This window comes from Grosmannia clavigera (genome assembly GCF_000143105.1).
Source record: "Grosmannia clavigera kw1407 unplaced genomic scaffold GCSC_173, whole genome shotgun sequence".
NCBI lineage: Eukaryota > Fungi > Ascomycota > Sordariomycetes > Ophiostomatales > Ophiostomataceae > Leptographium > Leptographium clavigerum.
The window spans coordinates 877,369-888,992 of record NW_014040765.1 but is presented as its reverse complement, the minus strand read 5'-3'; the positions used below and the strand labels follow the sequence as shown (position 1 = coordinate 888,992).

At 55.8% G+C, this 11,624-nt stretch overlaps 4 protein-coding genes across 4 annotated transcripts; 3 read left to right on the top strand and 1 right to left on the bottom strand.

Annotated features, from left to right (window-relative positions):
• Positions 1-337: 337 nt before the first annotated feature.
• On the top strand, positions 338-2,028 carry CMQ_7660 (mRNA processing protein; the record flags this gene model as incomplete). Its single annotated transcript, XM_014314665.1, has 2 exons — positions 338-1,932; positions 1,998-2,028. 2 exons carry the CDS (start codon positions 338-340, stop codon positions 2,026-2,028), a joined length of 1,626 nt encoding a protein of 541 aa, XP_014170140.1.
• Positions 2,029-2,516: 488 nt separating this feature from the next.
• CMQ_7240 (pxa domain containing protein) lies at positions 2,517-4,702 on the top strand (the record flags this gene model as incomplete). Its single annotated transcript, XM_014314245.1, has 3 exons — positions 2,517-3,234; positions 3,321-4,176; positions 4,516-4,702. 3 exons carry the CDS (start codon positions 2,517-2,519, stop codon positions 4,700-4,702), a joined length of 1,761 nt encoding a protein of 586 aa, XP_014169720.1.
• Positions 4,703-5,425: 723 nt separating this feature from the next.
• On the top strand, positions 5,426-5,937 carry CMQ_7338 (uncharacterized protein; the record flags this gene model as incomplete). Its single annotated transcript, XM_014314343.1, has 2 exons — positions 5,426-5,433; positions 5,562-5,937. 2 exons carry the CDS (start codon positions 5,426-5,428, stop codon positions 5,935-5,937), a joined length of 384 nt encoding a protein of 127 aa, XP_014169818.1.
• A 1,381-nt stretch (positions 5,938-7,318) lies between these two features.
• Positions 7,319-9,153, bottom strand: CMQ_7525 (uncharacterized protein; the record flags this gene model as incomplete). The annotated part of the gene is made up of 3 exons (XM_014314530.1): positions 7,319-8,299; positions 8,347-8,722; positions 8,786-9,153. 3 exons carry the CDS (start codon positions 9,151-9,153, stop codon positions 7,319-7,321), a joined length of 1,725 nt encoding a protein of 574 aa, XP_014170005.1.
• Between the last annotated feature and the right edge of the window lie 2,471 nt (positions 9,154-11,624).

Genomic DNA, 11,624 nt, shown 5'->3' with positions numbered 1-11,624 from the left:
CGCCGTTGTATAGAAGAAGGGTAGGATGGAGGGAGCGTGGACGGCTCGGAAGAAGGAGAGAAGGCTCGGGGGAGAAGGAGGTTGAAAAGAAGGGGATTGGGCGGGAAAAAAATCAACAAAAGCTTTTGCTTGCTTAGGCTTGGGCAAGGTATCTTAGGTAGCCGGGACGGAAGAACGTTGTTCCACTGGAGCCAATCAGCGAGGTGGAGTAGATGCGGAAAAAACGGGTTGCAGTAGAATTTGCGAAATTGGTGAGCAGAGCGAGGGGGGTGTGGATTTCTCAGGCCACCTACGAGCTCGCGATTGCGCATCCATTGGGCAAAAGCAGAGCAAAATCATGGTAAGGTCAGAGCCGACGGTGCGGGCGATGCTCTCGAGCATCTGCCGTCAATGCAGGCGGCCGACAGGACAGCGAACGCCGCAGCCGGCTGCACGACAGCTGGGGGGCAGCCGAGGCGAGTCGATGTGGGCACGGGTGGCGGCGGGCGAGGCGAAGAGCGCAGCAGGAGCCGGTGGTTCCGGTGCCAGCTCGCCACGGCCGGCGCTGCTGCGGCCACGCTGGTCCGAGGAGGAGGGGGTACACCGGACAGCCGTGACGGCACAGCGGCGGAAGTCGTCGACGGCAACGACGACGACGACGACGGCAGCTAAGACCAAGGGCAGGACAGAGCGGGTGTTGGCAGCCGATGACCTGTTCCACGCGTACAGCAGCTCGCCGATTGCCGACATGCGACGACGGGCGGCCTTTATCAAGATGCACGCACACTGTCCACACCCACACCACAAGCACGGAGTGATGGGCGAGACGACAGCGGCGGAGCCGGACTCGGCAGCAGCGCCGCAGCTGAAGGCGCTATCGCGGCTAGAGGGCGGCGAGCTGGCGCCGGCGCACGTGGACTTTGAGTGTCCGGACTGCGGGGTGCCGGTGTACTGCAGCGAGGCGCACTGGATGGACGACTACGAGGCGCATCTGCAGATCTGCGACACGCTGCGGCAGATCAACGAGGACGACCACGACCTGCGGTCAGGGCGCGACTTTGCCGAGTTCGACTACCCGGGCGAGCAGATGGCCGAGGCGCTGGTCAACATGACCAGCTGGGACACGTTTCTGTACACGCGCGGCTTCTCGGCCGTCAACGACGACCGGAGCATGCGCCAGGTGACGCGACTGCTGACGTATCCGGTCACGGTGGCGAGCGTGCTGCACGAGCTGAGCCCATACAACATCCGGCGGGGTGGCCGGCTGACGGCCGAGGGCCTCAAGAGCCTCAGCGCCCTGCGCTACACGCTGCACCCGCCGCTGGCGGGCGAGTCTGACAGCGTGCGCGGCATCCGGCCACAGGCCCCGGCCGTCCGGCTGTTTGTGCTGGGCGCGCGTGCCGAGTCGTCGCTGCCGCGCGATGTCTGGGTCCAGCTGGCCCATCTCTTTCCGCGCGCGCGGCTGCATGTCGTCCTGATCGGCCCCGAGAGCATGGCCAATCGCGACGACGAGTTTCCGCTGCCGGCGCGCACGGCGACCAATCCGTTTGGTGCCGTGGTCGAGGACCGTGTCTGGCCAACCATGAAGATCACCACCATCGTCGACTACTTCCACACCGTTCACCAGACCGGCTACTTTGCCCCGTACGACCCCTACTTTGACTGCTTCATGCTCTTCCACCCCGGACTCGGCCACCCGACCAGCTCGCACGAGTGGGCCACCACCCTGCCCATGCTGCTCGAGACCAAGGCCCCCGTCCTCGTGACCGGCTACACCCAGCACGACATGGAGCGCGACATCGCCTGGGTCGGCCGCACGGCCGCCGGCGAGTTCGACCTGCTCATGGAGCCGGGCGAGAACATCTTCCGCAGCTTGCGCTGGGATCTCAACGACCTAGACCCCCAGGACATTAGCTGTGGCAACTGGGGACTGTGGGCTTTCCGTGGAAAGAGGTGTGTTTTTTTTCTCTCTTTTTCTCTTTCTCCTTCCTTTCCCCTTTCTCCCACTAACAATCCAGATACGAGGCTACGCATAAACCGTCCGAGTAGATACTTTGCGTGTAAAATAATCCAGTCCCCATTTCAGTATCGCTTGGGTAGAAGCATAAGCGGCGTTGGCCACGATGAAGGAGAAAACAGCCGTCACTTGTATTTGGGGTGTCCTTGGTTGCCGGTAGATAGATGTCTGAATGCCATCCTCTCTTCACGTCTGTCGTGCACGTGCACGTGCCCTCTGCAGCGGGTCGGGAGGCTGAGGGTCGCATATTCGGCCGCGGATAACGTCCGATAAGGAAGGAACGCGCTGTAGCCCAACAAAGCGCAGACATCGTCTTCTCTTTCCGCATTCGACCTTTTGCTCCTCGCCACGGCGACCTTGCCGTGATCCTCTTCTTCTTTCCTGTCATCACACTCTCGCTTCGCCTCTTCATCCATCCTCTCTCCCCCCCCGGCCACGTTCCGGGGAGCGACATGCTCTCGGTCGGTCAGCCCATTCCCTGGCACCGGCCATGACGACCGCCACAGCCACAGCCAAAGCCATGGCTGCCACGCCGAAAACGAACCCGAAATCCTCTCCGACGACTGCCCAAAGCCTCACGACAGCAGCTGCCATCGCAGCCGCCGCTGCTGCGTCCATCTCGCCATCGCCACCGCCATCACCGTCTCCATCGCCACCACCACCACCACCACATACGCCTGCCACCGCCCGTCGAAGGCCGCCCGGACGCACAGCCGCTGCCGCCGTCATCGCCGATCCTCTCTCCGACAAGGCAACGATTCTGCTGATCCGACGGACCCTCTGTGCTGACGATGTCGGCCAGCCAGCTGCTCTGGGCCACGGCCAGCCCCCGGCTCCGGTCTCAACGGCCGCCCAACCTCAGGCTCTGACGCCGACGCCGACGCCGACGCCGACTGCCACGGCTACAACCTCTACAATCTCTATAGCTCCCACAACCTCCATCCCAACCACCACCACTTCGGCCACTCCGCCTCCACAAACACCCATCGAAGAACTGCTGCCACCGCTGACGAGCCGCAACGACGTCGACCTGCAGTTGTACGCCCTGCTGGCCGTCGTCGTGCGCGAGTTTGTCCAGACCTGGTATTGCCGCATCACCACCGACAGCCAGTTGGCCACCGAAATCGTCCACATCTTTGCCCACTGCACTCGCGCTCTCGAACAGCGGCTGCGCAAAGCCGACCTCGAAGGCCTCGTCTTTGACGAGCTGCCAGCCTTGTTGGATAACCACGTCCAGGGTGAGTTGTTGCGTCTTGCCCCTCTCTGTCTCCTCTCTCTCTCCTCTCTCCTCTCTCTCCTCTCTCTCCTCTCTCTAACCTCTCAGCCTACCGAATCGCTCACCAACGTCTCGTCCCACTGCCTGTCCAGACAGACCCTCGCGTCGTCTATCACGCTCTGCTCCCGCTGCCGGCCCTTGAGCCCGTGCCCTCCGCCAAGTCGGCCGAGTCCGTGCTCAGCCAAGCTGCCAACGAGTCGGCCTACCGCCAGCTGCTCGTCAGCGGTCTGCTCGCCGTCCTTTTGCCCACCGAGGACCTCGAAAACGAATGTCTGACATCGCTTCTTAGTCAGATCTTGTCCGAGCTGCTGCTCGGCAACGTCTTGGCCGGCCGTGTTGCCGAACCCTGGATGATGTGGGAGATTGTCGGCATGTTGGCTCGCCTGTTGCGTGAGAAGATCGACGGCGAGAACAACAACACTCTGCCAAATTCGACGACAAAATTGCCTCAGAAACTGCGCTCTCCTTCGCTCACTCCTCCGCCTACTCCCTCGCCTTCCTCCTTCTCGGCTCTTTCCTCCTCCATCTCCTTACGCTTCTCCTCCTTTTCCTCTACCATCACTCCCCTCTTCTGGTCGGCCCTGCGCATCGGCTTCGCCCTTTACGCTTCCCTCCGCTTTCTAGTTGCCAGCATCAGCCTCGCTCGCTCTCTGCCTCCACGTCAGCTCCAATTCTCCGACCAGTCTATGCCAGCTAAGAACAGCAGCCTTCCTGTCGCCCATTCCGCTGCTCATCTTCTTCCCTCTCCACCACCCGTCTTGGCCTACAGCCTGTGGCCTGCCGTCGCCAATCTCGTCGAGTTCAATGTCCGCATGCCCTGGCTCAGCGGCTGTCTGTCCATGGTCCAGTGGTTGGCTTTGACCGGTCCAGGTCGTATCGGTGCCTTCGACGGGCCTCTTGACAGGTAGGCATCTCCCGGATTATGTAATCACGTTTTTTCTTCTTCTCGCTTCATCTTCGCCCCCCAATCTCTCTGAGCACATCTGGGCACATCTCATCACATCTCATCTCTCGCCCTCGCTTTCTATTCCCCCTTTGGAAGGCGGCAATGTTGCATCATCCCCCCCTTCTTCCCTGCTTCCCCCGTTCAATCCGCATGTGCTTCTGGTCACTGGATTTGTCTGAAGTCTGCTTATCCCCTCGCCCTTCCGACGACGATGACATTCGTATGTCATATTTCGGCTCGGTGCTCTGATCCTTGCTCTATCTCCCCCCACTGATATCACACAACGTCGACCCATAGCATTGATGTCGATGAGACCGAGGAGCAGCTAATCCAGAGCGTATCATCGTCTCTGGCCTATCTCTGGTCTACGGCCTCTGCATTTTGGGCCAATCGCATCTCGGAGAAGCCGTTCTGGCTTCCTATTGCTCAATATCCTCCCCAGCAACACCCAACCAACCGCTCTCGTTTACGCGCCCAAATATAACGTTACACCCTTGCAAGCCCTCTTTTTTTTCCCTTATTACCCCCTTCACTTCAAGCTGCCTTTATCTTGTCAGGCAAAGGTCGCTTCGTACCGCCCCATTAGCCCTTCCGCCCTGCTCCTGTCGGAGCGGATATGGTGCTGGATGCTAGGCACCACCACTCTGACCATCACTGTTTCACTCTTCTGTTCTTTTTCGGCCCCTTCAATACTGCCTTGCTGCCGCAAGCGACAGATCCATCCGCTTCCCTCTTCCGCCGTCGCACTATCATTTTCCTCAACGGACACCCCTCTTCGTACGAGGCAAGGGGTGCTGTCGGTGCTCTGTCTGTGTCTGATTTCCCGGTCCGACCACCTTGCCTGATTCCACCGCAACCTGCATATGCTATTTTTCTATTCTTTTCTTTTTTCGGGGCCCTGTCAGTCTTTCCGTCTGTTGGACTGTTGGCTGTAGTCGACCTATGGCATATGCCCGAATCGCCCTGATACCCATCCTCGCCTCGTCTCGGCTCCTTGACTCCCCTCTCTTGCTGCATGCACACCGTCATCCGCACCCACGCCACATCCCTTACTTCCGGTCCGAGTCCCTATAGGACCGGATCAGCCTGTACAGTGTACGGCTTGCAGCTCTGAACCTCAACCCAAGACGCATCACAACCACCCTTTCCCTTTTTTGTCATTTTCACCGTTCCGCACCCCCTCCTTGCCCATTTCCGCCCCGAATGGATGGGGGAGTGAGTTTAAGGTCAAGTACCCGTGATGTGATCGCGACTCCAGTCTCTTTCCTCTTTTTCCCACTTTCCCGCCCAGTCTAAGCCTCTGTTTGATGGCCGATCCTTGCAGGACTGACTCTTCTTTCCAGGCTCCTTTCCTACTATCTGCGAAAATATGCCCTGGATGCTGCCCTGTTGCCGGCCCTGCTGCGCTCCATGCGCTCCGCCGTCTTCCCGGGCAACAAGTTTGGCGCAACGCCACCCACACTCGTGGCGCCAGCAAATGCCCACGAAGAAAAAGCCCTGAGACGACGGACGGCCGAAGCTGTGTGGGCTGTGGCCAATGGCAATCGGGCTGCCTCGGAAGCGACGCTAGCCGACATCGATGGCGTGCTGGACGTCTTCAGTGACGCCTATTGCAACAAACACCTGCTGTACGGCCTGCTGGAGGCTATCCTGGTACGCCTGTTGCCAGAGATGGCCGACACAGGTGTGCTGGGTCTCTGGGAGGAGCGCCTAAGCTGAGCAGTAATGGGCAGAAGCAGCAGCAGTTAGAGAACTCCAACAGATGTGTTCACCCCAAAAATGCGTACGTGTAGTGAATTATACCCACTGCGACCTTATTCTCCCTACCTCGTCAGTTTTCAGATGTCACAATATATGCAGCGATAGAAATGTCTAGCATATGCAAATGGCCGCCCAAAGCTTCATTTTTTTTTTGCCTGTTTTTTCTGCTAGTTATCTTCTCTTTTTTTGCGTTGTGGTGTTTTCTTTGAAAACAAATGGGGGGTCGCAGTGATAGGAGGCTAATAGATCGACCCCGTCTCGAAAAACTCTTCGAGGATGTGGAAAGTATGGCTCCCGTTTCCAATCGTTCTGATCTTTGAGCTGCCCCCTACCCTCTTGTCTCTCCCCTCTACCTCCCATGAGTAATAGAAAAATGACATAGCCGCCCGGAGTAAAAAAGCAGAAGAAGAAAAAAAAAGAAAAAAAAAGGACAGTTTACAAGATCCCTCCAAGCGGTATGACATCGGGCCCATTACAGCCCACATATTTCATTCCCTCCGTCAGTTCCTGGTAGTGCCGGCTAGGGGACATCCCCCTCATGCTGCCAGTCCAGTGCCATACTTCATAGTAATTTCCGTCGTATCTTAATCCAAGTGGACGTGGGTCCGATTCTTTGCTTTCTCTAGCCATGGACTTGCTGCCCTGAATATCGAAAGAACCCCTGTATAAACATCAAAAAATGCACGCAGAACTGAAGGAGATAAGTTAAACAAATATTGGTAGAAAAATAACAAAGCACGACGAAGAAAGAAAGAAACGGAAAAATTAAAAATGAAAATGAAAATGCACGCAGAGTGAACGTCGTATGCTTCCCGTCTCCCATGCTGGCTTTTGATGAAATGCTGCGTACGTATCTTCCCCAAATGTCGCCAACGCAGGCATCACTCCTCCATGCTGCTCCCCCTCTGCGTCCAGCACCCTGCCGACCCCCGATGCCTACAGTATAGGGAAAACAAGGATTAAGAACTCCGTAGAATCCAGATAAAAACACTGTTGCGTGAGCGGGTATATCTTCCTCGGAAAACAAATGTGTCAGCGTTGCTCCCTGCTCCTAGGCTTGTGGAAGCAAGCCGAGAAAGAGGGTGTGGATTGCCGATAGAAAGCAGAGTATAACAGAGTTTTAGGTCTTCTCTTGTCAACGCGAGAAGCTGAGATCAGGCACTCTCGAGAACTGGCCTGGGCCCAGTAACTGTACAGCATGTCGGCTTCCTCTGACAGTTGAGACGCCACGCATCAAATATGCCTTCTCGCCCCTCCGGAATTTTAAAGGAAAAGTATGAGGTGCATCGGTCGTAGTGATTCGCAAATAGCCCGAAATCGGAGATACAGCATTCGCTTGCTATGCAGTCATGGTAGTTCCCAGCTTTGAATGGCTCAAATCGCTGGCCATCTCCACGTCTCCTTCGGGAATCCGCGTAAGGCCGCCCATGCCTTGGGCTGCAGCAGTAGCCTTCGCTATATGCTGCTGATGATGATGGGAGCGTAGCTTCTCAGACAGACGCAGGAGCGCCATGTAATCATTGTTGTCGAAGTTGCTGGGAACACTCTGGATAAACGACAGGAGCGTTTCTGCCGCTCTCTGGGCGTCCTCTTGGGTAGGCGAACTTGGCGACGAGCCACCCGACATGTGAGACCCCATGGTTGAGCCGCCAATACCACCCGCCGAGCGCGGTATAGCCATCATCAGGCTGTTGCTGCTGCTGCTTCGTCGCAGCTGTGGCGATACAACGTTGCTTTCGATGCCGTAAGAGGTTGCTGACATTTCGGTCATTGGCGATTCCACCGCCGACGATGGTGCAGATGATGGCACGTGGTGAAGGTGGTATTTGGGCGTCATGGATTCCGGCATCGAGACCGCCGATGCGTCGTGGATGTTCTGAGAGTGAGTATCGTTCTGCGGCTGATTCAAGTAGTCCAAGTTGAGAGCCGGCAGCGTCTGACTGCGTGGTCGCTGGAAGTTGGAAGACCCTGGGGGGCCCATGGAATCGTGTGGGAGAAAGGACCCAACGTTCGAATCCGGTGAGAAGGTAAATGACATGGTCGGGCTCATGGCTCCTCCAGAGAAGGACGACACAGGTGTCTCCGTAAAGACGCTCGACAGTGACGTCGTGCTCTGGTTGTTGCCGTGTTTGTATGAACCCACCGCCATCCCCAGTCCCATCGTCAGGCCGCTACCCAGTCCCATCCCGCTATGCCCGGCGTGGCCAGTGTTCGGACTCGAGTCTTGTGAAAAGCCGAGGTAGTTTCCGGCTGCTGCTCCGGTGCTGACCGCCTCCCTCTCGTCATCGCTGCGGCTTGCTGACAAGGGCGAGGGTGACGGCTGACATGCCGGCGAGGACGGTGATCTAGCGTTGGGTTAGGATTTACTGGTGTCAGAGATGGGGATTCTATCGCTCTTGCAACAGCTGCGTCTAGACGACGGTCCGGGATGTTTGTCTCGGAAGCACGGCGCAAAAGCCTTCCTGCCCCTATTCCGTTCTTCTGCTTGAACTTCTCCAGCCAGCTGCTGCTGCTGGCTTTGAGGACGGTGTCTGGGTTTCCCGTGCTTGTTGCAAAGAATCGAAATTTTTCTTGGATTGCGTCGTCCGTCATTGGTGTCCCAGTCTTCTGTGCATTGCGTACCCAGTTCGAGAGCGCTCGTTCGATATCAGGAAGCTTGCCTTTGGCCTTCTTGTGTGGCGACTTGCTCCGGTCTTCCTTGTTGAAGTACTTTTCCTTGTTGCGAAGAACCTTTGACACGGTACTAAAATAGCATCTTGTAAATGGTGTGTCCTACTGCGACAAAGGAATATGAGCTGAGCCCTACCTTCTTTCTACCCCAAACAGGTTTCCAATGTCGGACTGCTTGACACCCGGGTTCATGTCGGCATATTTGCACATTCTCCGGCGGTCATCGTCCGTCAGCATCCTCCGCGGGGTCGGCTTTCCCTCCTTCTCGTTCGGCTTCATCGCCCTGCGGACGGGGATGCCGATCGATTGCCGTCCGTGGCTTGCACTACTAATGGTCGACGGCGCCGTGGAAGGGTAGTTTCCGCCGGGATTTGTAAGCATGCTCGGCCACGTTGGATTTGACGGCACCATCAGCATCGGGAGCTGGGGAAGGTGATGGTGGTGTGGTACCGGTTGTGCTATAATCGGCACCTCCTGCTGATGATGGTTCTGATGGTCCGACATTGGTTGTAGCTGTGACTGCTGCGCTTCGTGTTGCGATTGGTGATGATGATGCATCCCTTGAGAATGATGATGCTGTTGATCATGATTCAATTTTCCATGCAGATGTGGAGGCATTCTGTCAAGCGGTTCCGAAGGTAGGTCGTGTGTCGTGATCGGTGGAATGTATGCAAATTCAGCATTCCCATAGCCGGCCAGCGTAGACTGTGGATAGGCAGTCATGCCCGACCAGCCGTTCTGCCCATACGCTGATTCATCCTGGGCAAGTTGAGTTTCTGGATCCATGCCGGCCGAGGTGATGGCTGAATTATGCATCCCTTTTCAACACAAGAGTGCCTGTATTAGACACTCTTGTGTCCTTAGATAGTGAAGACCAGGTAGAGATGAACCACAAAGTAGACGTAGGATAGTAAGAAAGTATTAGCAGATGCCTGCAAGGTGTGTCAAGCGTGGCGATGACAGCAAAAACGAAAGCTGTATGTCAGATTTGTCGACGCATCGAACGGTTTCCCAAGGGCGGAGGCTGCTCAAAGGTCTCTTCTTGTCGTTGACTACTTTCAGCTGGCCCGATTATCGGTTGGGCTGTTCTGTCGGGCTGTCTCTTTGGAGTTCTGTTTCGCTTTGTAAAATGCTACGTTGAAGACAAGCTGGCAAGTGCGGTGGTCATATGCCCGACTGAGACCAACGTGTTCTGCACAAATGAGGTTTTGGCGCGCATGGCTCAGCCTCCAGCTTTCAGTCAGGATATTGCGCAAGGAGACCGCAGCGTGCGATGATGGGTCGGGACAGGGCCGTTAGCTGTGGGTATATCGTTTTCGGCAAGCCTCCCAAAACAGAAGATACCAATGCAGGCCCAGAAGTGATAGGCCTCCCAGGATGAGCTGAGAAGATAGAGGAGGGGGAATCAAACCCGAGCAGTGACAATCGAGTATTGAAGACGAATCTGTGACTGCACTAACGGGAGGATTCGGCGACGGTTTGAAATCGACTCTCCTGTCTCTGGGTCCTTCCTTTTCATGCAGTTGTTGTTTCCTTCCTACCCTGCTGCTCTTATGCTGCAAGCCACAATCGCGCTCGTCCTTGGTTTGCTATCTCACCTTCTCCGACACAAGTACAGTCCTCTTTCTCCACTTTGTCAAGTGTAATGCTGGCTCCCTCCCGGCTTCTTCTCAATTGCCTATTCCAAGGAGAAAGTTTGGGGCAGTTTTTCAAGATTGTGCAGGTGAAGAGGTGAAAAAGGGCCGCAGAGGTAGGTTTGAATTGGCCGGATAGGAGAAGCCGTTGTGCGGCGCCAGACGTTTTGGCGGGTGCTAACGGCAGGACCAGCAGAAACGGGAGGAGAAGGATTGCAGGTAAACCAGCCAAAACGTTAACCGTAGAGAACTAGCCCGGTACTAGCAAAGAACGGGAAACTAAAGGAGCGATGGAAATAAGAGAGGATTTGTTTGCAAGGATTTCCAAGGGCAAAATTCATCGACAAGACAGGTTGTAGACGTAGAAATGAGGCATGAAGCAGACAAGAATACTCAGGCACATGTTCACGGACATGAAGGCATCCAGGTTGTATGTATATGTATGTATCATGGAGAGAACCACACCGGTGAATGACAGTGGTGCGCAACAAGGGAGGGGGAGGGGGGGGGGTGTGGGAGGGATAATAGTGGCAAGCAAGAAAGGCTTAGGGGGGGTTGTATGGGATGGGGTATAATAGCAGGCCAGACAAGGATTCGGTTGGGAGAGGGTCAAGTAAAGAGAGTTAAAGAATATGGGCATTTGAACAGTGGTTTTCAGGAAGACAGAACTAGCCTAAGGCATGATGAGAGCGACTGGGCAGCCATATATGTAGACTAGGTTGCAAGGCACCAGGGTACTCCGTACAAAGAGGGGGAGGTTGACGGGGGTAGTGGGTAGAGGGTGATCGATGCTGTCGTTATACTTGTATGCAATAAGAGTTGCAACCGACTCGTATCAAGTCGTTACTTTTCAAAAGCCGTGTGTTATCGAATAATGCTACATGACATAGCGTGAAAGCGAAGAAGGGGAAGTGTTTCGTCTAATCTTTGCCCTGGCGCTGAGTCGTGTCTGGCCCTCAGATATTCCTTTTTTCCTGACGTTCTCGGTGAACACTGGGAGATGGGGAAAAAGCAAACTGCAGCCCTATATGTAAAACGTAAGACGGCATGTGGCGGTGAAAACGAAAAGAGTGCATCGAACCCGGGCAGACTCTAGTATTTCGTATACCCTGCCGAGAGCACCGCTCTTCTGGTGCAACAAGGCGAACAAGGCGCACGACTGAGAGACGGAGAGCGCGAGTCGTCAATCGGACGGTGCACTTGATTGACGGTTAAGTGGATGCCCGCTACATACGGATAGTGCAAAGTATGTAGCATTGGCATCGTGGATGATTGGTTGATAGACGGGCGGCATATTGGCCGTGCAGTCAAATTCTTCCGCTCACAACCACACTTTAGCGA